We start from the raw sequence: 24,106 nt of genomic DNA, 5'->3' as shown, positions 1-24,106 counted from the left end.
GTCCTGTGAGAGATAAAAAATAATTCAATATATAGAAAAATCGGTATTTTATTACGTCAATGCAGACTATTAGTTATTGTATTTGTCTCATAATCCAATTAATTTGTAATTAATTGGATAATTAATAAATCAATCGGAAAATTAATTTTTAATTAATTAATTATTATTTAATTATTAATTAATTATTTTAAATTAATTAATTATAAATTAATTATTTAAAAAATTAATTAATTTAAATATTACGTATAATTTATAGGATGTATACTTTCTTTATAATGTCATTACATATTTCTATTAATGTAAAAAGTTTCAGAGCTTTTTATTCACTTCACTTTTTTGAGATTTTATGAACTAAAAAATGACAGTTTTCGTGAGAATGACCCATATCATCCTGAATTTCATTCTTCATAAATCTTACTACACATTACTACTGTTCAAATTGAAAAGAAATGTAACTTCTTCTTATGGTTGTCATATCAGGTACAAATATTATGGTTGAACTTTAAACTTTATTTTTGTAGAATTTGTATTCAAATGTTTATTCGTCATTAACTATTCATGATAATAATTTAAATTTCAGGATATTTTCGAGGTACATTGGGATCCTACAACTGGGTACTTTACATTATCGCTATTTCTTGTGTATTAAGTGCCATTCTTGTAACTTTTACACCTATCGTAGCATCATGGAGGCGAAGAAAAGTTTCAAGAAAATGAAAATTGGATTTATCTTATTGTATGTAGTAGGTTATATATTTTTGAATGAGATCATTTAAATACAGTCTTACCGAGATTGGACAAAATAATGGAAACACTTCTATACTAACACATTTTTTTTTTATCTTTCTCAAAAGATACTTAGAGAATCATTTTATAAGTTTAGAAATGTTCAGGATTTGTGATTTCTCACACTTATCAATGAAGTTTAAAGCTTTTAGAGATTTGAAAGACCGACAATAAATTACAAAAGTAAAAATGTTTTTCATCTTTTTCATCAACCTATGCAAAAACATGTAGCAATAAATTTGTAACTTTTAACAATTATTTTGGTCATTATATACAATAAGTGTACTAATAAGTTGTAGTTAATTTTATAACAAATCTTATGCTAAACTCTTATGTTATTATTTTATAGCAAATCATATCATCGGTAAATGTAAAACAATTTTTAAAGTAATAAATACAAAAAAAAAATGCTATTTAAGATTTTAAATCAATAAAGAATAAAAATATTAGTCTTATTATTTAAGTATTTATTATTATATTATACCTATTTAGTATTATTATTTAAGTATTATTATTTAATAATAATTTAGTTTTTAATTTAATTACAAAAAAATATCAAAAGGTAAACTTTTAATACTTGAATTAGCTGCCACTGTTCAATTTTTAGAGGATACTATGACAACTGTCAATGTATGACAATGCAGGTCAATTTGTCTGTGTCATGTCAATTTGTCAACTAAATCTTTCCCAATTTACATTGTATCGTGCAACAGATTTATTGAACATTGCAAAAGCTGTTTGAACTGTAACTGAACTTACAATTTTATTATAATTTATTTTAAAATTTTGCTTGTTTTTTTTCTTGTTGCAATGTTACACATATATTTATTTATTCATTTAAACCGTCATTCATGCCTTTTTCATATTTTGGTAAACCAGATTTTTGATAAGATTATCCAAATGAAAAGTGATAGTGTAAAAAATACAGTGTCAAAATAAGAGGATTTTGTATAACTGATTAAGCAGTTCACAAGAGAACGTTTTAAGAGAATGTAAAGTCTGGATGCAACGCATCCGGAACAAGAAAAAGTACCATTTTTAAAGGTAGGAGGTGAATGTAATGTCAACATTCATCGTCAAATGGTTTCCATTTAAAGCAAACACTATCTAAGACAAACATTTCGTATCTAAGACAAAGTTTTCGTATCTAAGACAAAGTTTTCGTATCTAAGACAAAGTTTTCGTATCTAAGACAAAGTTTTCGTAAGAACGTACATAAATATTGGATTTACAAAGATCCAAGGCAAGAAAAGGCCACTTAATTTATTAATGCTGTTGATCTCAACTTACAAGAAGTTGCGATTACTTTTACACAGTAATTTATCTGACGATTAAAAGAATGGTGTTTCTACCACTACAAATCATACTACTTTGCGTTGCTAAGTTCTGGACGCAACGACAATGCATTCACTTTAAATACTCTCATGTGACTCGATAAATCAGTTCTACGCTGTCTACGGTGTACACCTCTTTCTTATCCTTCGTCATAATCCTGAATGGTAACGTTGCAATCATTAAAATATCTGATGCTGTAATACTTATCCACTTGTCATTGGAAGAACCTTACATGAAATGTTCCATGAAAAAATAAATAATTATCACATGTTTAAAGTATTTTATTTCAAATGGTACATGGAATACACATACGCATACAAATATTTAGATACGATTTTATTGCAAAGTATTAGATATTATTACCCAAAACTATCCAGATTCCCTAGTTGCCAAGTACAAGTTCAAAAATAATGTAATTATTCTAGGAGTAATAATCAGCTGTCACAATAGTGGTGGTTGACTTTTACATGGAATATTAATGAAACTTCAAAGGGATAAAGACCGATATGATTTAATGCACTTATTATATATTATATGATTATACATATGCGAAGAAAAAAAACTGGAAGCTAATTTACATGTCACGTTTACTTTTTTTTTTCATCAAACAATGTTTTTAATCTTTAATCTCGCAAAGTTTAAAAGAAATTCGCTTAAATTGTTCGCTTAAATCGTACACTATCTTGTTATCCAAAGTCTTATATTTAAAACAATTTATATTTCAAAATAAAAAAGCATGTTAAGTTTTTGTATTCATTATTGTATCATAACTTAGTAGGCAATATGCAATTGATTTTTCAATTTTTTACTTTTTGTGGAAAATTTAGGGTAATTTTTAGTTTTTGCAATTGATCCGAAATGTCACTTCCCTCTAATGGGAAGCACAAGAAAAAAAAATGTTCATATTAGGTAAACGTCATATTCATATTAGGTATTCATATTAGGTTACTATGCAATGTTATTCCTGATGATATATCATAACTCCTCTTGAAGTTTTCTCAACATTTATGCGTTACCCTATTATACATAACGTTTTTAAACTTGTATATTTCGACCAAAAATTGCGTTTAAAAAATTGCAGCTTGGAGAGAAAAACCGATTGCAGATTTGAAATCAGCAATATCTAAGTTCTGTAAAAAAAATCTCAGGAAACAGAAAACAAAAAATAGTTGTTTCCCTCAGTGTAATCGATATTTTAATTTCATACTATGTAATTAATGACAAAGAAGAACGAAGAAATGCTGGAGCTCGCCGCTATTGCTTCTGCAATTTCGAACAGTAAATTGTAAAAGCGAAACCAAAGAACGTAGCTACTTATTTGCAAAGAATTAATAAATAAAGATTCATTTAAGTACATAGGCTTTATAAGTTTTGAAAAGTTTGAGCACATTACCTGCATTAATAAAAAGAATTGTGAAAATCACCCACTGATTGTCCTATACTAAATAAAAATAAGACTTTTTCTTTGTTCTATTATTATTCTGTATTCTCTATTATTATCTCTATTCCCTATTATTATCTCTACTCTCTATTATTATCTCCACTCACTATTATTATCTTTATTCTCTATTATATCTCTATTCACTATTATTATCTCTACTCTCTATTATTATCTCCATTCTCTTTTCCTGATATATTCTCATCCCTCATTCTAGTTTTACTTTTAGTTGACCTTCAGCCTTCCAAATTGTGGTATTATATTACCTTCCTATGATTATCACGGTTGCTATATTTATTTAATTAAATGAGTTGTCTATTTCTTAACATTTAATAACGACAACTCAGACACAAATGATAGATAAAATACTTCATTGCGAAGTTTAAGATCTTAAAAAGTAAAAAAGAAATTATATAATCCTAAATATTATCATTCATATTTACTTTTTCAAATGTACATAAATTTTATAACTATGAAAAAAAATTCTGTTTTCATTTATCGGTTGAATCGTCAGACTACTTGCATACTTTCAGAATTAGAGTTCTTACTCGTTTAAATGCATCAGAAACATTTTAGGTATATGTTATCTTTGAAGAGTGTCTTCTTTTTACCAGATATGGGAGAAGGTATACTGAGCAGCCGCAAAATAATGTAGCCCCGCTCAAAATATAGAATACATAATCATAAGAACCAAAACCACCTCTGAAATAACCTAAAAGAAATGAAAATAAAATCATGTGAGTAGATATTATATGAAAAAGAGGTTAGTTGTTTCAAAATAGTAAATTATAACAGGTAATCATTTCTGTTTTCTTAAAGTTCGCTTCACCCGTCAACGACATGGCTTCATCTCATGCATGATTAAAGATCAAGGGGTAAGATCGTTCTAATTCCATTTTTTACAAAAATTAAGATACAAGTCACAAGTTAATTATGATACAAGTTACTTCGATTGTCATCTATTGCGTTTTGGGAATGACTAAGTTTTGGTAAATCAATAACTAGGATAACCGATGCTTCAACCACCCCCGGGAGTTATTACTCAGTAAAGATGGACTTAGATGTAAAAAATCAGTTCCTGTGATTGCACAAATTCGTTTTCTTTTTTACACAATCGGCTTTAATGGACATAAACTGTTTTTCCCTTTTGATCTTCTTAAAAAAAATTTCCCTTAAAGTCTATAAAAAAAATTATTCCCTACCAAACACTTTAACCTTGGCCCCAAATGGGCTTAAACTTTCTCAATATGGGACCAACTAGGGACCAATATTTATTTTATAACCGTCGTTGAACAGCCGACCCAAATTGGAGTTTACAGCTACCAATGTGGACTCCGTAGCCTTGTAATTTTGAAGCTAATTCAGTAGACAAGGGAACTCCTGGATCAAATATTGGGAGAAATTTCGCCTTCGTGGAGTACTTTTTGATGAAACTAACCAGCATTTGTTCTAATATATTATTTAATTTAATATTCGATTTAATAATACTTTCTAGTAAAGAAAGTTTAAATTAACTAATAAAAAAAATTTAAGAAATCAGAATGTTGAAACCTTTTTGTAAACTTTTTTTTTAGATATTTTTATCTACCTACTAGTATTTGATCTTTGCTTTTGCATCCGAATTAGGAGAAAATTTAGTTTACTCTTTCAGCACATAAAGATGCCTGCAGGTTCGTTCAGTAATGACAATCATGTGACCCTTAATATTATATTTTTAATTGAATATAGAACAATGTTTGTTTCGCCTTCGTGGAGGACTTTTTGACGGAACTAACCCGCATTTGCGTTACACGGAGAAGAAAACCACGAAAAAAAACCAAAGTTAGCCTGACGGCAGGAGGACCCATGATCCGTTTACCACTGACTATATTTTTTATGTCAGAACTGTGGTCGATGCTATCCTGGTGTGGAATTCGTATCGACCAGCCATCGGTTGAATTCGAACCCGGTTCACCTCATTGGGAGAATATTTGCCGTTTATAGGGCCAATATTACAAAATCGTCCGATCGATAAATTATCGACCTACATGCTGCCAATATAGGGCCTATAGTGGCTGAATAATGAATATAAAATATCCGGTGAATCTGACAATCCTATATAGGGCCAATATTGGTAAATATACTTTTGAAACTTTATTCAGCCAAGATTCGTGAATATTGGTTCAATGAGAGCCCAATTTATTTTGCTGCAAGGGTTTTGCTTCGAAAATATACATTATATAATAAACACACTACATTATACATTATAAAAATTATTCAAAATATGTTATTATAATTCTATGTTAGTACATTTAATTAATATATTAATCGAAACGAAATGAAAGGATAACTGGATTTGAAAAATAATCAAATGCACTCGAAAAAATATTTAAACTTAGGAATACAGAGAATGCGATACAATAATATGGAAAAGATAACCTTACATCATGTAATAGTTCGCATTGGAAACAGTTTTTATCTCTCTTTTGTCCTTATGTTTTTAAAAATTTTGATATAAATGTTATGATTTATATCTAGCAACATCTAATCTTTCCCTCATTTTATATTTATTCATTTTTGTTTTGTTACTTTTGACACTGTAAATTCAGCAGGAGCTCATAAAATGAAATTTACGAGACAGATAATTTTTCTTACAACAATGGATAATTAAATATTTTCAAAGAAAAAAAAAGCTTAAAATTGCAGTAGCTTCCAAATAAATAGGAATTTTGAAAAAAAAAGCGTTTCAACAGACACTAGATAGGGCTTTTTTGCACGTGCTTTTTTTTACTACAAATTTATAGTTTATTTCTATCTAATAATAGAATCTTAACTTTATAAATATAGAAGGTGAATTTATAGATAGTGTTAATAATAATAAAACATAGGTAAGGACATTTCATTTACTTGGTCTTAAAAACACTTAGAAGAAATTTTTTTTAACTCCTTTATGTTAATTTACGGGGAATTATTTATCTGGAATATTCTTATTTATTCATTAATTTATATATATTTGTGAATAATTTTTGCTTAAATTTATTTAAAGAAGTACGTTGTATGAAAGTTAATTACCAATTTTTAAATCCTAAGTTTGTAAATATTTCTAAAAAGTACTTCTAAAAAGATTTAAGTATACTTAAAACCATAAAATTTAAAATTCGTTAACTAGGTCCAATAGAACACTTTTCAGTGAATAATGTGAAATATAAATGACACTTGGGAATAATAATTTTTTTCACTGTTGCATGAGATTTTTAAACAGATCTTAGATAATTTCAGATAGCTGATTGCAAATCTGCAATCGGTTTAGTCTATTTTTTGTCGAAATGTTCAAGTTTAAAAACGTAATATGCAACAAGGGGTCGCATAAATGTTGAGGCAAACTTCTAGAGCAGTTAAGATACGCCATCTGGATTAACATTAAGTAGGAACCCATGTTCTAAAATATCGTCATACACCACTAGAGGCGCTTACCTAATATTAACAGTTTTTCCATGTGCATCCCATAAAAGGTAGGCACTCCTATCCGCGTACGACGTCACTTCCGGATATTCCAATGCAATTTTAATCCTGATGATCTGTCCTAACTTCGCTAGAACTTTGTCGCAACATTTACACGACTCTTTGTTACATATAACGTTTTAAAACTTGTACATTAATAGAGTGAAAATGTCATTTTTAAAAACGAATCTGTACCCTCAGGAGCAAAACTAATTTTAGACTTGAAATTCGACACCCGAATCAGGTGAGATCAATTATTTGTGTAAGTGCAACAAAAAAATTGTTCCCCAGTGTTATTGAAAAATATCATTTAATCAATTAATAAATTAAAAAAATTCCAGCCATATAATTCTCCGTAGGTTAACATGGAGGAAGTAAACTTTCTTTATCCCTAAAAAGTTCTACAGTGAAAAAAAAAATTTATTCCCTAAAGTTCGGCAGAATGCAAACTCTCTAAAAGTTCTGCTCATACTGTTACGGAAATTGTGGAATCGCCACGGAATCATTTTAAGAAAGAAAAAAAGAAAAACGTAACTATTTAGTAATCTCGTTGGTTGTCTAAAACGTTACCCCGTCTGTCTTTAGTTGCAACACAAAACAATTATAGTTAGAACATCTTTCGGAGCTCTCTCCCCGTTGCCGTCTGGTGAGTGAGTGTATCAAGAGAGCCTACTTTACTACAGATGGCGCTGCACGGTGTATGCAACGCTATCGGTATCACGTATTAAGTAATTCATGAAATAACACATAGAAATAAACCTACCTAGCATTGGAGATATTATAAGGCTAAGTGGAACATAGAGCATCACTCTGCAGCTGTGGGCCATTGTTTTTAAGTCTTCATCCATGTAGTTATCCACCATAGTAATTTGTAGAATAACTGTCATTCCAAAGCAAATTGATATAACTATTTCACAAGCCATGACAAGCATAAAGTTATTAACATAAACGATTAAAAATAATGCCACTGCATCTATAAAGAAAGTGATAAAACACAACTGCGGGAAGCTCAAAAAGTATTTGTCAGCAATGTATCTTGAACCTAGGCGTCCAAGTATGTCAGTTAACGGAAGTAGTATGACATAATATATTTCTAAACTTTCGGGGACTTCTTTATCGCGAACAAAGTCTAAAATTATTGTCCACACAGCTACCATAACGGCAGCCACTAATCCGTTAAAAATGAGAATGACTATAAAAGTTGGATCAATAAATATTCGGAAATTACGAGACGCAAGTTTAATTTTACTAAACATTTCTACATTTTTGTATCGTTCTTCTTCATTTATGACTTTATTTAAGTTCGAAAACGGGGAATCGCAACTAGACAACTCATTTGTATGTTGTTTTCTTTTGTCAAGAGTTCTATTCAGTGATGAATTAGACATGTTGAAATTTTCAGATGATATACTGTCAACAGCAGAGCTTGAACGATATTTTTGTGTGTTTTCCTCACTTAAATAATTATCATCGTTTGAAATTTTTGAAAGGCTTCTATTCTTTACACCATTATTCAGGGGTGAATTTGAAGTACTGATATCTCCATAAGATATTTCTTTAACAGTAGAGCTAGATAAACATTTGTGGGTTTGCTCCATATTTAAATAATCGGCAGTATTTGAAATATTAGCATGAATTTTTCCATTCTTGCTGTTATTCAGAGATAAATTTGAAGTACTGATGTTTTCATAAGATATTTCTTTAACTGTAGAGCTTGACAGACCTATGCAAGTTTGCTCCATATTTAAATAATCGGCAGTATTTAAAATATTAGCATGAATTTTTCCATTCTTGCTGTTATTCAGAGATAAATTTGAAGTACTGATGTTTTCATAAGATATTTCTTTAACTGTAGAGCTTGGCAAACCTATGCAAGTTTGCTCCATGTTTAAATAATCGACAGTTATTGAAATATTAGCATGAGTTTTATCATTCCTACTGTTACTCAGAGGTGAATTTAAAGTGTTGTGATCTTCAGAAGATACTTTTTTAACATTGGAGCTTGTCAGACATTTGTGGGTTTGTTCATTTTTTAAATAATCATCAGTGCTTTGAATATCGGTAAGAGTTTTGTTATCCGGAGATGAATTTGAAGTACTGAGACCTTCATAATTATCGTTTTCCACCTTAGAACTTGATTGACATTTGTTGGTTTGTTCCATACATAAATAATCAGCAGTATTCATTATATTGACAAGACTTTTGTTACTATCACTTTTATTCAGACTATTTTTACTATAACTTTTATTTACTACTACAATATTTTCTTTTGGGATGCTATAGGACGGTTTTGTTGTAGGATTTTCTATTAAGAGACTGGCTGGTATTGAATGTGCTATAATTGCAGATAAAATAAGAAAAGAACCAGATGTCCCATAGGTTTGTATGCAAGTTGTCGCTATAACTGGGAGCAAGACCCCTCCAAGGGAACTTCCTGCTAAAACAAAGCCATTAGCTTTGTTTTTATTTCTCTTAAAATGTTGATTTAAAAGTGGAGCTTGCATATTATGAGCAAATCCATAGCTTAGGCCTGAAAAAGAAATAATACAAAATTTGTTTCACAGCTTTTTGTGTAAAACTTCTTCAATGTGATCGACCAATAAAGTAAAAGTTATTTTAAAGTGATGTTGAGTTATCATTATAGAAGTGACATAGATCCAATCAAAAATAATTTATTAAAATATAAGACATATATGTGTATAACTATTTATAGTATTATTAAAAGTTGTTATAATATAACTATCTCCCTCGACTACTCTGTTAGGTTTAGTCTGGTAACTACAGGTGGCCAGCCAACCTGTGACAAAACTGTTAAAAAAATGAATAGTTAAAATTCGCGAAGATTTTATATTTTTGATTAAACAATTTCCTGAGAAAAATGCTCCAAGCGAACATTTATCCAAATCAAGAAAACTATTATCTTCAAGTCGTTTAAGGATACAAATTTCATCAAAGCATTATATTTAATTACATATTATTACATTTGAATAGGAAATACAACTTAAAATGAAAGAAGCATTAGAGTCATTAAACCAAAGAAGCCTGTTCGCCAACTGAGCGCCAATACCATATTGTCATATAGTACACACGGATTTAAAGCAGAAGCTGGAAGCTGAGGAGAGTTAAAAAAGCAATTTCATCAAGCATACAGGAGTTCACGTTTCTTCAAAATCGTGATTTTGAGACGAAATTATTTTTAAAATATAATAAAATACAACTAAATGTTTGCAGATAAGTCAGAAAAAGAAAGCTTCATTTCTAAGTGTATGCTGTTTTTGCTGCTTTTACACAATCATCGTTAATCGATGTCGTCGAAAATGTCAATGCATTTTTAATTGTTGTACCAAGTTAGCGGGGAAAATTCGTTTTAGGGTTAGTAAATTTTAGTAAGGATTTCTTTCGTAAATTGAAAAGTAACTAGCAATGATTAAAAAAAAGTTGCCGGTCCATACAGTCCTTTACTGAAAGTAGCTTGCAAAATAGAGAAACAATTGCAAACGATCGCAAATCGCCCATTGCAAATGATGACTCTGCCGGTTTTCTAGAGTTAATGATCAGCGGTGTTTGGTGAATATTTACAAAATTCAGAAATTCAATCAGTTTAAAACTACCCTTTAATCTTGCCAACTTGTTGCACGATAAAGATAGACCTAATGAGCAGCCAAGACGTTAACGAATCTGTCAGGAAATTTTGAGCCCCCCTCTCCTATCTGTTCAAATCTGAATCATGTGAAAAAGCTCAAAAAATTGCGGGACATTGGTTTCAAACAAACGATGAACTCAAGATGTGCCACAGCAATTGGTTCAACAAGCAGTCAATGGTTTTTACGAACATAGCATTGAATGACTAGTATGATTATTGGTTAAATTCCTCAGCAATTGTAAGTGATTCTTAAAACTTCACTAAATACATTGTATTAAATAGTTTCTAATTCATTAGACATTGACGTATGTAATGTAGTGAGTTGTTTATGTTTTCTATGCTTAATATTGAGTGTAACTTAAAAAGATTTTCTTCACTTAGAAAAAGAAAAATGTCTTAATGGTAATTTAGTTATTTTACCTAGTATTATTCCCCACAAGATTGTAATAACCAGTATTTCTTCAGCAAGGAAACAGCCTCCAATTCCTAATGTGGCCATTACACATCCAATGGTAATAATCCATTGCATACCAATTATTTGTTCCAGGAATCCCATAATTGGACCTAGAAAAATTTATGAATTTGAGCTAATAATATAGTTCGGAAGAGATTTTTAATTATTTTGTACTAAATTGTCTTTAAAATATATTCTTTAAGACATTTGTTTCTTGTTTACTTACGAAACACTCGATGTTTCTAAAGATTTATTTTTTAAAAAAAAAACCCGGCAACAGTGTTGGCCTAGGGAGTGACGGAGATTAAGGCTTCACAATTTAGAGACCAACGGTGTGGTGGTGAACAACGTGTTTAAAATTTCCACACTAGCTGGTACCCATCGATTTGAAACTGGGTATGGATTTCAAGACAATACTGGGGATAGATCCTCGGTGCTACACAATGGCAGCTCTGTGTTTTAACCATTGTGTCTCATCTCGCCTCAGGGATTTATTACAATTAGAAATAAAATTTATTCTATAATAATTGATAATATCGTAAAATTCTGTTGCTGTAAGGCAAAATAATGTTCACAATCGCAAACAAAACGAAACTCGCAAGCCACAAGCGTCTTTCGATATTTTCTTAATGGGGAAAACGAATCAAAATTATAGGGCAATAAAATTGTTTAAATAAAAATGTAGTAAGTTGTATAGACAAAAAAATATATGTAAACAGACCAAAAAAAAATTATTAGCTATTGAAAGAAGTTATTTCTATATTCAACAACTAAAGCATTTAAAATGTTCTATAATGAGCATCATTTGCAATTGAAGACCAAGGGAAAAGAAAGGTTTATGTCCATTTTCATAAAAATGACAATTGAATCACCATTTGTTACATTTTAAGGAATATCAAGTTTTGGCAAATCAATAACTTGGAAAATCGATTCTTCGGACTGGAACCAAAAGTTATTACGCAATCATGATTTGCCGTGTTTAGAAAAACCGGGTCCAAACAGCCTTGAAATTCGTTTTTTTCTTCCAGAATCAACTTTCATGGACATAAACCGTTTTATTCTCCTTGATTTTTAATTATTTGCACATATTCTTCCCTCCATCGAATTTTTTGTCCTTTCAAGCTGCTCACTATACTAACATATTGCCTGTTATTGTGAACACTTACTTTAAATATGCTTTCAGATCTCGCAAGTTGGTAAAAATTCTAACATGATTCCTCGTTTATATGAAAGCCAAGCTTAATAAACAGAATATTAATCACCAGGTTGACAAATATTTTGCTTGTTCATTATACACATGTAATCAATAAACTAATAAAATCATGCTCACCTGCAAGATTTTTTACCATTAATGTTATGACAAAAGGAAAAGATGCTTGTTTTCTGTCCACATTATAACGAGTTATAGATTCCACAAAATATATCGAAGATAGTCTAGTTGCACCAGATACCAGAAATTGTATAATGAAACAGCCAATTAGTATTTTGCAGTTTTTAACGGTTTTTGCCCTCATACCCTTAGATTCTGTAATAAAAAGGGGAAAAATCTATTACGTATTCTAAAGAAAAAAATAAACAATTAAGTAACATAGTAGCATTAAATTAAATTGTTGATTTGTCATCAGTAACATAACCTTAAAAAGCTGGGCTTTTCAATCAGAACACTACTCAAAATGCGTGTTTAAGGAAATTAACATAGCCCAGAATGCGTGGTAAGAATATGGACAGAGTAAAAATGGGTGTTTTCAATGTTAAACTCAAATTAACAACTCATATTTAACAACTCATATTTACTCTAATTTAAAACCTTCTGAAAATTAAGAATAACTGCATGTGCAGTAGAAATACTTTAAAATGATGTAAAAAATTTTATTCCTTACAATTCAAATTTTTTCGACTATTCTTAAATAAAATAATAACTATTCACTAAAATTTACTTTCTGTATGTAATTGTAGTTGCTGGATAAACGAATTTTATAATTGTGTGGAAAATTTTTTCAATTCGCTTAAGAAGTTCTCGAGACATGGTGAAATACGTAAAAAGTAAAATTAACGTTACGGTGGCCAAGCTTTGATTTATTCTTCTGGCAAACTATGGGGACCATATTTCGCAAATTGTGGCAACCCTCTATATTTTGGGGGTCAGAAATCCGAAATCGTCGATTAAAAGTTATGTTTATTCAGAGAAAGTACGTTTTTCTGTATGATTTCGTAACGTGAAATATCGTTTGCACTAATTAATCAGCATATTTAAGGTCACCCCCTCGAACCATTAAATGAGACCAAAAACATGAATTCACATAATCAAAAGTTATTCAAGATGGTCCGTTTTTCCCCCCCCTTTTTTGGAGCACTATACTACAATTTATACAGTATATACCACGGTACTTTATTATAGAAAATAATTAATTCGTTATGCTTTATAACTTATTATGGCTAAGCATGACTCGGGTCGTTTATCCTCCTCAACTCGAATTGCAAATGTTTACGATTTTTTTAAAAACTAAATTTGAAGGTGACACGGTTTATCGTAATAATAACTAATGCATTTATTGCAGTAGATAATGAAATATCTATGATTTATAATACACACATTATGGGTAACATAATATGGGTGTAGTACAATAAGGGTAACGACGGCCATTGTCCCTTTGCGTGACACGAATTACGCATATTGGAAACCTTTCAACTGGATGCGTGTATACCTTACACGGTCTACAGTTATAAACAATTAATTTATTTTTGTATATGAACTCCTCAGCATCTAATATATATAATTCTCTTACGTGGCTCCCAAATTTTGGCTGTATTTCTTTTCCGCCGGTGGCAACGTTTGCTTTGTTTTGTTTACGTTACTATTTCTCTTACATGGCGAATCGACCAATGATTGCCGCTAAAAATGTCACATGCCAAATCTAGCTGAGGTGGCTCAGCATATAGCGCTTTTAAAAATGGAAACTGAAATAAACAGAGAGCATCAGCTGCGGCAATCTCATACTATTAAGCTAGGCAGAAGTGAGTAGTCTTTGTCGATAGATCTCTATTTTAGTATTTTGTCGAAAGCGCTTTTTTTCACGAATTTAATTGACGATTTTTTATTTATATCACAAATTATACTATAGCACATTTCTAAAAGGTTTAACGAATTACATGTCATTTATTTGAATTCAAATTTATTTTAATGACTTAGTATTTACTAAAAAGATGTAATTTTTGAAGAAAAAAAAGTTTTTATATGGATTTGAATTATTGTTTTGAATTCTTAGAATTTTGTGCATTTGCAATGTACCTAAGTTAGTAGAGAGCGAAGCGAGCTTGGTTTGATTAGCAAACCATATAAGATTGCGTAGCAATTTTCGGGGGTTGGTGAGCGTTAGCGAGCAGGGGTCGCGGCCCACTAGTTATTTATATAACTCAATATAGATATGTACTACAAGATAATATCTAGATATATTAATCTTTGAGCCCGACATTGATGTTCAATTCACAGCCTGGCTCAAACATTTCGAGAAACAAACTATAGATTCTAAATTAAATAAGGAATGGAAATTTAAAAATTTTCAAAAATTCATTAAAGGTTCAGCTTTGAAATTATATGTTAATAACTGCTTAAATTGTAATTCTTATCGGGAAATAGTTGAAATTTTTCATGAGCATTATTTTTCCCCTCCTTTTGGCTTTAATGATTTTAAAAATTTAAATTTTTCTGGCCAAGCTAAAGACCTAAATTCATATTTTACTGAAAAGGTAGAGTTAGGTCAAAAAATAATTGAGTTGAGCGCCTTGCCAACCAGACTATCCCGGCCCTGAAAACGAAACTGTCCTATAAATATGACTCTGGGCGCTAACAGGTTAATATACTGTAATTTCTTTCATTTATCCCTTTTTATATCATTGCAAAGAAAAATAGACAAGGCTTTCGTAGATATTGATTGCTGATAGAAAGTTTTATTTCCAAATTTTTACTGACTCGTTGTTGGCTAGTCATCCTTTCAGGACATATGGTATTTTTATTAAAAAGGTAATTAGTGGTATTAACATGATTTCATTATTCACATTTATTTTGGTTGAGCAAATCATTTGTATTCACTATATAATATTCATAAAAAAGACTTTTATTCATATAAGAAATTATGTGCACGTTCTAATTAATTTAAAGTGGAAGCTAATGTTCGCTTAATTTGTATGCATAGAACTACTTTTATAATGGGAGCATTTTTATAATACTTATTCTCATTATAAAAGTATTTTATAATACTTTTCTAATGAAAGAATCTTTATTGAAATTCGTGAGCTAATACGCGCGAAATAAAATGGGGATTTATTTGATCGTTATTTTAACATTTCAATGGGTCATCTATTTCTAGTAAAAGTATTTTAAAATACTTTTTTGAATATTTAATTGATTTAAGAAAAAGAAAACACAATTATCTTATTACGGTCGCAAATTTCAATAACGTACTCAGAGACTTGCCCTCTTGCTCCTCTTTGTAAAAAAAATATTTTCTAGGGTTAACGAAATTTAAGCTATTTTTAGTTTAGTATTTTTCATTTTAAGTATTTTTCTTTCACCACTACATATCAAAAATTCAAAGTTCCATATGAAATGCAAATTCTATTTCACTTATCTCGTGGTCTATCTTTGAGTGGGAGCAATTGTTCTCATTCTACAAGTTTTATTAGCCACTAATTTATCACAACATTTACCGAAACAGTATTAAAAGTGGTAAAATAGTTTGTCATGGACTTTTAAAATTGGTGGTAAATATACTTACCACGGCCTTATAAAAGGTTCAGTTAAGTAATTTGAATTTAAAAAAATATCGGAAATGCTGACTTCTCTCATTTTTCAGAAAAATATTTCCTTTCAAATAGTTTATTGATGTGACTAGCTTTCTTGTCTTATACTTATCTTCATTTTACTTATTTTGAGATTATTTTTATAAATTTTTACCTAACATTTAACGCCACATAGCATTTACATTTTATAATACGCTAGACGTATGACAATTTCAAATTTAATACATTAATAATACAAAATATATCTGATACACTAATTCCTATTCAAATGAATATTAGATTTTTAAATTGCTTTTTGTAAAAATAGTAGATTCAGAATTATATTTTTATTATTAATGTTATAAATTCTTAGCAAATCTAAAACTGGACAAGTTTTTTTTTTTAATTTTATGTACGACGTGCACTAAATGAAAGTTAGAATGAGATTACTAAAAGTACCTCTTGCATTGTACTTTTAATTATTTTTTAAGAAAAAACAGCTTTTTATTTACCATTGAATTTATGAAACATATTTACAAACGATTAAATATTGTACTTAATACAATAGCACTTTTTTATACAAAGAAGGCATATATTTTCACTCTCAAGGAAGTTATCTCAATGCGGTATTTGCTTAACTCAATTCCTATAATACAGCAGAAATTGATTTATCCTCGCAATCACTTATAAACATAAATACATAATTTTTAGATTCTTGATATGTTTTATTAATTTATACATCCTGAAGATTAAAGTCCTTTCAATCACATTCAATAACAAAAGTTACTTTCGGCAGGAAAAAAAGAACTTATCTTTGTTACAAAGCTTTCTTTAATATTTATTATAACTTAATCTAAAACACTAAAATAAAAAGAATTAACAAGAATTTTATATCAAAAAATACAATAACTGGAAGAAATACGTTTTAAGGAATTTGTTACTTAATTACTAATACCTAAAAAATTTAAAAGTAGTCGAACTATTGTTGAAAAAATCATTTTAATGAATTTGTAACTAGATTACTAATACCTCTAAAATTTTGTGGAAAAAAACGTTTTAACGAATTTGTTACTGTATTACTAATACCTATAAAGTTTAATAGCAGTAGTACTGTTGTGGAAGAAAAACATTTTAATGAATTTGTTACTAGATTACTAATACCTCTAAAATTTAAAAGCAGTAGTACTAATGTGGAAAAAATCCTTTTAATGAATTTGTAACTGGATTACTAATACCTCTGAAATTTAAATGCAGTAGTAGTATTGTGGAAAAAAACGTTTCAAAGAGTTTGTTACTAGATTACTAATACCTCTAAATACTCTAATACTAGATACCTTTAAAATTTAAAAGCAGTAGTACTATTGCAGAAAAAAACGTTTTAATGAATTTGTTACTCGATTACTAATAAATTTAAATGCAGTAGTACTATTGTGGAAAGAAAAGAACGTTTTAATGAGATTTTTAATGAAGACAGTTGAAAGTAAAATCTAAAACTTAAATACATAGTAAAAGAAAATGAAAAATATCAAATTAAAACGAGATAACTATCTACCAGTTTTCTATCTATAAAATTCTTAAAAAATGCTCGCTTTTCTTAACTTTACGGTAAGGATTAATTGTCCGAGATAGTCTGGTTGATTGGGCACACGTTTGTGAGAATGTGACTTCGAATCCAGCCGGCCGAAGACTCCACGCGTAGTAAACGTGACTGGTACATGTTAAATATGTCGGGTCACAAAGTCCTCCATGTTCCCATAATAAATCGACACCTCTAGGGATACTGAATCGGAGATTGACTGTTCGCTGGTTCAAAATTGCGATCTGTGGGTGTATAATTGGGTTCGCCCTGTAAACGGGTGTGACGTATGAGTGTGGCAGAAGACGAATTCTTTGCCATAGATGGCGCCACTGGAAAACAAGATTAATCACACACCCTCTGCCTTAATGGCCGATGTCAACAACAACAAAGGATTGACTGTAATTTCCTTTTTGCGTATTTTTGAAGCGCATGACGTTTTCAATCAGGCAATATCTTACTCCTTCTGTTTCTCAGGATTATTCCTTTTAAGAATTAATTCTTTCATTTATAGCTTACCTCGAATGATGCATTATGGGAACCACTGCAATTTGGCTATGTAAACTCCAAATGGTCATTTTGTACCAGAATGGTCATTTTGATACCATTCTGTAATTAATTTTTTTAATTAATTATAAGCAGTTTTTTTATTGATCAAATTCATGAGAATCTAGATTTATGTTTTAAAAAAAAGGAAATGTCTGAATATATAAACATTTTTATACCTTACAATTCATTTTCTTCGTCATTAACAAATAAATTAATGAAAATTATGTATAAATTCTTTTAAATTCCCTATTAACATTACGTATTTGTCTTTGGGCTGAAGGCTTACAACGTTTTGCATGAGAATAATTGGAATTTAACCAATAATTCAAAAGATGTGAAGAGAAACGTGACGCATTAAAATAACATTTGAGTAACAATTTTTTTTAAACCATTATAGCGGTTAAACTATGAAAACCAGCTTTTCAAAACTTTGTCCATCTTTCCCCCTATTTGAAAAAGGATAAATCCGAATTTGATGGGAAAAAATACGTTTCTGTAGAAAAAGTGAGTTTTATGGTAAAAAAAAATATATTCCGACACAATTACAGTAAACTGTTATGCATATTTTAAGAGATTTCTCTAAATATTACCAAATCAATTTACCGAATGAAAATCCGATCAACCGCTTAAAGATAAAAGGTTGATCCGTTTTTTTTCTTTCGCTGATTTACATAATTCTTCATAAAGAAAGAAAAAAGAACTAGAATAACGTAATACTTACAAGAAATTGGCATGTAAACTTAATATCTGTCTTTGCCTACAAATATTTCCTTAATCAGTATAATAATCATTTTTTTTTTCAAATATAATTAAAAAAAAACATCAATTGTCAAGAAACAATGCTGTCAATATATTTTCCATCAAATGCTTCATACTTCATTTAAGAAATGTTATCTTCGATAATTCTGATACAAAGGGCAAAGAGTAAGTAAAATGCCTAAGATTTCGACTTGATACTGTTAATAAGGCTTCTTCGGTCTTGGAAACTGTCATTATTTTATTCATCCATAACATAACCATAACAGATAATATTTCTACAGCCATAACATATAATCATACCATAACAGATAATATTTCTACAGTTTACAGTGTCTTGCTTTCTTAAATGACATAGTTTTTCATGCCGGCTAAATTCGTAACACAACATTTTTGTTAAAAATAAATGTAAGTGTAACTCCTGAATATATTTTTATAGACCACTTTTATACAATCTTTTAAAAAAATCTCGTATTTATTTAGAAAAATTTTTCAGTTGTATAAAAATTAAAACGTTGTTACGAAGTAACTATTTAGATTTATTTTTGATCCATTCAGAAATGGCTTTGAAATTTTAAACATAGCAGGTGCTTTGGTTCCGCATACTATCATACAAATTATTAGTGACGAAGCTTGCCTTTCACGAGCATATATGTTTATATATATTTTAGGATACTCAAGTTTTGACTCGAGAGGTGTGTGAGAAAGTAGTTCATCACTTAATGGATCATTGGTGTGAGTTTATATCTTACCACAAGACAGGGATAGAAATCATTTTTATGCTTCTGCTGCCTAATATGCAGAAATGTTCCGAACTCATACTTACTGTAGTTTGCGTGGTTTAATGGCTACCGGACTGATTTTAAATCATTTCTAAAATTCAATGCATAAAAAGCTATGACAATATCGCTAATATCTTTCAAGAATAGTTAAAGTTGAAATCAAATTACTTCCCTGTCGGTTTAGTCGTGGGTAACAGCTAAACCAGGGGTTTCCAACTTACATGAGGCCGGGGGCCACAATTAAAAACACAAATCAAATGGCGGGCTGCAACTTTATCAAAATTTTATGTAGGACTCTCTTATGTTTGAAGGAACATTAAATATTACTGTCAGATTTTTACCAAGTTGTACAAAACAAAAGTATTGAATTACAAATTAAAATCAGAAGTAGATTTTTAAAAATATTTAATTACATATTAAAAAATTTGGGCTACAATAACTTTAATGCCCACCCATGTATTAATCAATTAATGTGCAACAGATATCGAATTGCTAAGATATAAAACTTTAAAAAGGTTGGTATTAAAACTTTCATGTTCAGCACACAAAATGTCAACCACCAGAGAATAGATATTTACATTTAAAATTTACGAATGTGTGTGTAAATATTTTCGTTCAAAATGAGTGGTTTCAAAACGTTAAATCGGAGAATTTCTTTGGGAAAATTTCTGATACACACATGCTAAATTATCTTCACAAAATACAAAAAAAATGAAATAAAAAAGAGCAACATACACGATTATTTTTATCTTTGAATAAATATTCTCTTGGATGCAAAACCTGAGAAATAATTTTTTTTGCACCGTTGGTATGATAAATTTCACAGAAACGAAGAAATTAAGTTTTTATTAACGAGAAAAGTATTTTAAACCCATATAGATTTCTTGCGGAAATTGTCCGCAAAAAAATGACAACTAAAATATTTTAGTTCGCGGGCCACAAAAAAAGGCTTCCGGGCCGGATGCGGCCCCCGGGCTGCCAGTTGGAAACCACTGAGCTAGACCATAGTTTCCCAACGATGGCGGTAGTAGTATGTTAAGGGGCTGTGGACTTGTTTTGGGCAGTAGGGGGGCGGTGAACTTGTTTCGGGCGGTAGGGGGTGGGCAATGAGCATGTTTTGTCATTCAAATTTAATATTGAAACTCCCAAATAAAATTATTAAAATAAAGATTAATTTAATAAATAAAATTAATCTAAAATTAATATTAAAAAAGTAAAATTAATATAATAAATTTATCCAATTCACCATCTGTACAAGCAATAAAACGAACTTATGCTATATTTATTCTCCAATTCGAACCAGCGCAGGGCACGGGTTAGTTGTTTTTGACTCAGACTCATTCAAGCTATTTGGCGAAAAGTGAAATGCTTGCGCTTTCAGTATGAATGTTTGACTTGAACCATGTTTCTTATGATAGTTTTCGTTCGCTTCCTTTCGTTTTCCTCCTTAGTTTCGATTCGATTTCAGTATTTATTTAGCCAGGTACATCAGCGAATTAGTTCTGTATCGTAAATTATTTATTAATTTTGAGAAATAGTTGATTTTCTTTCGTAGTTTGTATTTTGCTGCCGCCAAAAATGTCGATTAGCAAAAAGAAGTGTCGTCAAGGCAATGTCACGTGCTTGGAAGTTCAGATTTTTTAAATCGCCGTCGAACTCTCAACTACGTATGTGTTTAATTTTTAACAAAGTTTTATCTAATGAGGCTGTAGAGGCTGTTGGTTGCGTCAGCTCAGATTGCATGGAAAACTGAGGTAGAAGGATCGAGGATGGGAACGAAGATCGAAGGTAGGAGGACGAACCGAAATAGTTCCTGCGCGGATGAATACCGGCGGAGGAGCATCAACCGGTGGCCAAGGCAGGGAGTGAAAAGGCTGAAATCCAGTATTTAAGCAGATGACAGTTTGCCTTCGAGAGAGGTTGTTGTGCAGCGTCCGAGACTTCGTCCCGATATCCCAATTCTTCCCGGTGACGCCCACCTGCAGAATGCGACATTTACAATCAAAAGTTTAAGTTTTTAATTGTTCTTTTTAATAACAACTTTTAATGTTTTTAAAGAATAACTTGTTAATTGGAGTTTGTGAAGTTTCGTAGATGGTTTGTTATCTTTCAATATTAAAGAGGATGTTTCTTTGCCATATTGTTTCATTTTTGAAAGTCTTACATCTCCATCACCGAATCATATACAGAGGCAATGAAACCTTCCCGTTTGCAGGAGCGTTTGCAAAAAAATTCATCCTGACAAGCAAAATGAAGATTAGTCATTTTTCACGAAAATCAAGGACAAGTTTTTGAAGGTACCTGCTATCTCAGGCTTACTACGATCAAGGAAGTTTTAGAAACAGTTTTACAACATCCAGCCTCATCCAATTTAATTAAAAAATATCTCATTAAGCAATGATGCAGTGCGACGACGAATTGATGAGATGGCTGAAGACGTTGAAGTTTCCTTATGCAAACTTTTGATATCCGACGTAGTTTTCCGTAGTAAGTTGATGAATCAACCTTGCCAAGTAATAAGGCTTTACTGTTGGTGTAGGTCAGGTTTGTTAAGGAAAGAAAAATTATTCAATAGATGCTTTTTACAAGAAGCTTGATTGTAGATACCAAAGGTGAATCTATTTTTAATACAGTTGAAGATTGTTTTAAAGAGAAAAATATTCTTCTTGCGAATATTAGGTCTGTTGCCAGCAGTGCTAGGTCAACATCATGGGCTTATCGCCTTTTTGAAGAGTTAAGTATCAGATATTTTAGCTATTCACTGCATGATTCATGGACAGCATTTAGTTGGGGAGAAAATCTCAGCTGCCGTTTGCAATATTTTGATCTATTCTGTGAACAAAATTCCCAGTAATGCTCTGAACGATCGATTATTCAGACATTTGTGTAAGAAAAACGATGGAGAATTCAATCGTTTGCAACTACACACCGAGATTCGCTGGGTTTCCAAAGAAGCCTGTCTCAAAAGGTTTTAGAATCTTTTCGACGCTGTGCTTGAGTTCCTCGAAGACAGAGGTGTAGCTCTGAGAGGGAAATTGATAGAATTTAAGATAGACGTTGCATACATGACGGATTTATTTGAAAAACTTAATAGTGTTAATTTGCAACTTCAAGTCGACGAGCTCAATTTGATCACTACAAAGTTAATTATTTCTTTTTGGAACAAAATCATTTCGTGGGAGCTGAATTTTGGTCAGAATGAGTTCAGCGAATTTCCAATCTTATCGGATCTTAAAAAGAATGGTGGAATTTCCTCTGATGATACACAAGAATATTGCCAACTCCTTGAGCTTTTACACATGAAATTTTCTGACTGTTTTAAAGATGTTTTGTTATCCCTGGAAGTCCCTCAATGGGTTATGAACCCTTTTGTGAATACTGAAACAGCAGAGGTTCAGATTCAGAGAGAATTGATCGAACCTTCAACTTATGAACCTTTGAAATGGTGATCATCTCACAGAAGTTTGGCTTCAAGGTAACATCACTCGCCTCTACCCTGAAATTTTTTTTAACTGCCTTCCCTTCCTCCTACCTTGTCGAACAAAGATTCAGTGCTGTGACGGATCTAGTTACCAAAAAAGAGAAAACGAGGGGTCTTGCGTCTTCACCTCACTAAAAATATTGAACCGATCGTTAAGAAGCTTGATTGAACTATCAAGCACAATTATTCCACTAACACAGTTACTTTTTTTTCGTTGATATTAGAGTAAAAAAAAAATTTTGCGGAGTTTTTTTTAAATCATCTAATTAAGAATATATGACACTTTTTAACTATACGTTATTTTTTTATCATTGCCATATTTATTTTTATTATAACAAATGGACTGTGGTTACCTGCTGGGAGAAAAGAATCAAGTTAACGTGCACATTAATTTTTTTCTTTAAAAAAAGAAAACCCAAACCAATTTAACGCTTAAGAAAATGTTGCCTCTTATAATTTAGCACATACCCCTCCTTCCCCATGCTCTAAATAACTGGATTTTCACGAAGGGGGGCGTTGAAATTTTTTCAGCTCCTTAGGAGGGCGGCAACGTTAAAAAGGTTGAGAATCTATGAGCTAGACGATGAAAAACTTTAGTTGGATAATCTATTGTATAAAACTAGTTAAAATGTGGGAATAGGAGGAGGGGTTAAAGAATTGGAAAACATTAGGAAGGTGCGTTCTGTTTGGTTACCATTAAATGAATGTTGAATAAAATATTTTATTTAAATATCCTCACTTGTACCGGAAATTTTAATAATACATTGGTAGTAGAATTGTAGGCGGGAAATAATCATAAAAAAATTTGCATGCTGATAAAAAAATTTGTATGCTTCGGAGTATGCTGAATGCTGACTTTGGCAATCCACCATAAAATCAATTATGTGAATGCCGACATTCGCCAGATTATCGATTTTGCAGTTGCAGTAAAAGTTCAATGAAGGTCAATAAATACTAAAAATAAATGAATGCAAGATACTAAATACTGAAAAATAAGAAATTTAAGGTACAATTTACCAGAGCAACTATGCGAATGTCGACCTTCAC

At 30.7% G+C, this 24,106-nt stretch overlaps 2 protein-coding genes across 2 annotated transcripts in view; one reads left to right on the top strand and one right to left on the bottom strand.

Moving 5' to 3' along the window:
• LOC139426679 (monocarboxylate transporter 5-like) overlaps positions 1-734 on the top strand; it is an 8,436-nt gene extending 7,702 nt beyond the window's left edge. Inside the window, exon 4 of the mRNA XM_071186387.1 lies at positions 581-734. Coding sequence (XP_071042488.1) covers positions 581-717 — 137 coding nt within the window. The 3' untranslated portion in view covers positions 718-734. The remainder of the gene's footprint in view (positions 1-580) is intronic.
• Positions 735-2,233: 1,499 nt separating this feature from the next.
• On the bottom strand, positions 2,234-23,467 carry LOC107437694 (putative uncharacterized protein DDB_G0277255). Its single transcript, XM_043046064.2, has 5 exons — positions 18,762-23,467; positions 12,467-12,661; positions 11,103-11,246; positions 7,803-9,569; positions 2,234-4,271 (listed from the first exon to the last, which is right to left on the bottom strand). The coding sequence occupies exons 2-5, from the start codon at positions 12,648-12,650 to the stop codon at positions 4,132-4,134; spliced, it is 2,235 nt and encodes a 744-aa protein (XP_042901998.1). The 5' UTR covers positions 12,651-12,661; positions 18,762-23,467; the 3' UTR covers positions 2,234-4,131.
• Positions 23,468-24,106: the final 639 nt, after the last annotated feature.

Source organism: Parasteatoda tepidariorum, chromosome 10 (genome assembly GCF_043381705.1).
Source record: "Parasteatoda tepidariorum isolate YZ-2023 chromosome 10, CAS_Ptep_4.0, whole genome shotgun sequence".
NCBI classification, from domain to species: domain Eukaryota; kingdom Metazoa; phylum Arthropoda; class Arachnida; order Araneae; family Theridiidae; genus Parasteatoda; species Parasteatoda tepidariorum.
The sequence above is the reverse complement of the archived record's forward strand: the minus strand, read 5'-3'. Positions and strand labels throughout refer to the sequence as shown.